Here is a 3,805-nt window from a genome sequence, read left to right on the forward strand (position 1 = left end):
TGATTTTTTATCGAATAACATCACATAATTTGTAGAAAGAATTGTAAAATAAGTCCTTTTATATATATTATTACTATTACATAAATATTCTATATAGAGTTGAAATTTACGTGAAAGTTTCATTAGATTTTAAAAGATGGAGAAGCCAAATTGACCAAGACAACAAATTATGGCACATGCTAAAAAGAAAACACTAATGCTATATTTTCCTAATTAGAAAATGGTCATATGTCATAGACATCTATTCAGTTATTTATAAAAGTAAAATAAAGAATTATCATTTTCATATTTTCTCAGTGATTGCTTATTTTTATTCTATTTTAAGCCAGATATAATAATTACTACATTTATCATTACACATTTTCTATTCCAATCTTTCCTGAATTTGGCAAACCAAGGTTCATTCCCTCAAAACCCAAACAACAAATTAAATTAATGTTTCAAATTAAGCATCCGTATGTGTCTGTGTATATATATATATATATGAAAATTGAAACATGATCTGGAATTCATAATTTACATTATGCCTTGTGAAATTTCAATCTGAACAACCCGATAAGAAGAGAAAAAAGAAGAAAGGAAGTCTAAAATAACAAGTGAACGAACAAATAAAGTAATCAATGATGGTGTGGAGCCGTTGCTTGGACCCTGTGCCGCCGCGTCTGGAGAAACCGCTGCAGCGATCTCTTCATGGACAGTCCGGTGGGACTGTGTAGCTGAGGTTGCAGCGACGGCGACATTGGCTCCAAGGCCTGCGCCGTCGTGGGCTTTCGGCTGATCATCCGTTCCTCCATTTCTTGTCTCGCAAGCAATATGATGGCTCTCGCCTGCAATTGCAATTCGCGTTTATTAATTAGTTAATTAACCATAAAGTAATGTAGAAAAAAAAAATAGAGAAAGATTATTGAGGCTGCGTAGGTGAGTAGGCCATCGATTAATTTCAGGTAGGTCAAAAAGGGCGGATGGATGTGCGAAATTTCTAGGGCAGTGCAGGAAAACTTGTCGGCACCGATACGTCCTACCTTATTGAATAATGAGAATATTTTACTAAAATACGAGGGCAGTTCGGTAAAAGGGGTACGGCTTCCAAAGCAATAATGTTAGAATTCTAGGAAATCAAAATTATTCTGTGATCATATGATTTCCAGCGTTAAAAACGTGTCAGATGCACAAGGCTGACTTTAGCAGCCCATCAATCCTCTCTCCTCCCTCTCTCGTCAAACCAGTCTGCTGTTTTTGTCGTATTGTGAAAGCATTGATGCGACGACGGGGGAGGGCACAGATAATTCCATGCATCCACGCTGGTAGTAACTAGGCAGGGCGAGAAAGAAGAAGGGCAAGAAGAGGCAGAGAGGCAATGTACCTGAAGCTCCGTAACATCACAGACGCAGATCCTCCCATTGTAGAATATCGTCATCTGCTGTTGATTGCTCTGCTGCGATGAGCTTCCGCTGCTGTTCCCCGACTCAACCCTACATTAAATATATTCAAAACAAAAACCAACAATTAGATTGCAACTAATTAATCGGTTTATAATCACACCAATTCATCAGCAATAATTGAGAGAGAGAGAGAGAGAGAGAGAGAGAGAGAGAGAGAGAGAGAGAGAGCATACATGTATTCTGGGTTGTGGTGGCGGTGGTGGTGACTGGAATCAGGGGCGGCGGAGGGAAGAGTACTGAAGGCGGAGGAGGAGGAGGAGGAAGAGGGTTGGAGGCGGAGTTCTAGGTTGCGGTTCCTTCTCATCTTGGTTAATTTGTACGTTGGCAGCAGGTAGATAGATATTATATATTGGAGAGCAATTTATAAATTGGGTTCGTGAGATTGAAATGGAAGGTGGGAGTGGGAGGAGGTTGGAGTTTATATATAGAAGAAAAGGAGGGAGAAGGAGAGGCAGAGGCAGAGGGGGAAGGTTTTCATATTCAATTTCATGTGGCGGTGGGGGCTGATTTAATATTATATGACATGACTTATGATGGGAGTCATGAGAGCGGTGGTGGTGATGAGTTGTGATGCCTCATGAGTTGCACGCCGTTTTGAAAACGTAAACACGTAACGCACAAAAGCAGCAGCAACAATTTATCGGCGGACCAACCTCTATTTCGGCACGAGGAAAACGAGTTTCTGCTCCGCTATTTTTCAAAGCCAGAAACCTTGCCGTTTTGCATTCCACCACGTTTTTTTTACTTTCATTTATTTCGGCACTCCTTTCTTTTCCTTTTTTGTCCATTTTCCCATTTTCCAGTTTGAAATTACATATGTAAAAGAAATGAGGTGTTTTATTTTATAGTACTATTATTACTCCGAGATGGATCCCAGCTTCAAGGGTTTGACATTAGTAATTTTCACTTCTTTTAGGTTTAGATTTTCAATATAAAAAAATATTAAAAATTAATCTGGTCCTAAACAGCCATAATTAAAAACAGAGCACAACACACACACACACACACACATATAATCAACTATGATGCTTTGTCCAAAACTAAAGTAGTTTTGTGGGTGTGGGTAGGTGAAAGTGAGTATTTTATATCATGCACTCATCTAACGTGGAGCTGTTTGATCAAATATTCATTGGTCGACATTATTGTCATGTGACACATGTAAATTTTGCTACACACAATGATCCTAAATTAGTAATTAGGATGATGCCATTGAAATAGAAAGGCACATGGAGCAAATTGCAGCATACGGCACAAATTGTAGGACCACAAGAATACGTTAGTGCAAAGTGTAGTCTGCACTTGATTTCATCTTCGAATCACCTAGCAAGCAAACAAATTCAATTCTTTCAAACAATTTTTTTTTTTTCAATTGAAAACTATTCTAGGCTTGGATTATACACGACATGAAGTATTTCCCATCACATACCCCTTAACCTCTAATATACTTTTATTATTTCATGTTTTTCGTTTGACATGTTACTATTTTTAATACTTATTGCTGTCGTATTCTCTTGTTTCTTGAAGGAACTTTAATAATAATATTTCTCTTTTACCTCTTAAAAAATAAAAAATAAAAGTCACAAATTTTAATTAACCATTAGATTGTCTCCTAGGGACAAAAAAATAAATAAATAAATAAATAAATTTAGTTATTTGAGATAAAAATTTTAATAATTTCTTAAGTTGCACAGTTATGATTTCCATCTCTAAGTATTTAATTTTTTTCAGTAAAATATTGACATAAAAATCCCACCATCAATCTTTGGCATAAAATATACTGGGTACAACACTTTATCTTTTTTAGGGATTAAACTACATTTTCTCAAAGTATTTCTAGGAATAAAAAAAAAAAAAAAAAAAAAATTTGTTGTAAAACATGTGTGGACACCCTAATTTTTACCAGGTCTCCTTAATAGGTGAGATGCATGAGATCAATGCAAATTTGAGGCCCCCGTTTAAAACACTCATTTGCATCCTAATCTAAAAAGCAAGATCTCGTCAATGGACCCCTGAGAACAAACTTTGTTAGGAAAGTCCTGGTCATTTGAGTTCAATCTATCGTCCAACTCTGCAATTGTCTTACACCATAGTCCAAGTCGGTAATCATCTTGCTGTGTCCATGGACTCTTTAAATCATTTTGTTGCATTTAGATTAAGTCCATAGGTTCTTTTGTTATAGTTGAATTCTTAATTTTCTTTTCAATTTTAGAGTCGAGTCCATATGTCCTCTTAGTATAGTTGAGTCTGTATTGTTAACTCCTTAACTAAATGATTGAGATCATATGTAGTAACCCGACCCTGAGAAAATAAAAATAAATAAAATAAATAAATAAATAAAATATAATAAATAATAATAATAATAA

The 3,805-nt window shown here is 35.8% G+C and overlaps 1 protein-coding gene across 1 annotated transcript; it reads right to left on the reverse strand.

Moving 5' to 3' along the window:
- Positions 1-498: 498 nt before the first annotated feature.
- Positions 499-2,156, reverse strand: LOC131144383 (protein TIFY 5A-like). Its single transcript, XM_058093005.1, has 3 exons — positions 1,616-2,156; positions 1,364-1,472; positions 499-827 (listed from the first exon to the last, which is right to left on the reverse strand). The coding sequence occupies exons 1-3, from the start codon at positions 1,744-1,746 to the stop codon at positions 618-620; spliced, it is 450 nt and encodes a 149-aa protein (XP_057948988.1). The 5' UTR covers positions 1,747-2,156; the 3' UTR covers positions 499-617.
- Positions 2,157-3,805: the final 1,649 nt, after the last annotated feature.

Source organism: Malania oleifera, chromosome 12 (genome assembly GCF_029873635.1).
Source record: "Malania oleifera isolate guangnan ecotype guangnan chromosome 12, ASM2987363v1, whole genome shotgun sequence".
In the NCBI taxonomy this organism is placed as follows: Eukaryota; Viridiplantae; Streptophyta; class Magnoliopsida; order Santalales; family Ximeniaceae; genus Malania; species Malania oleifera.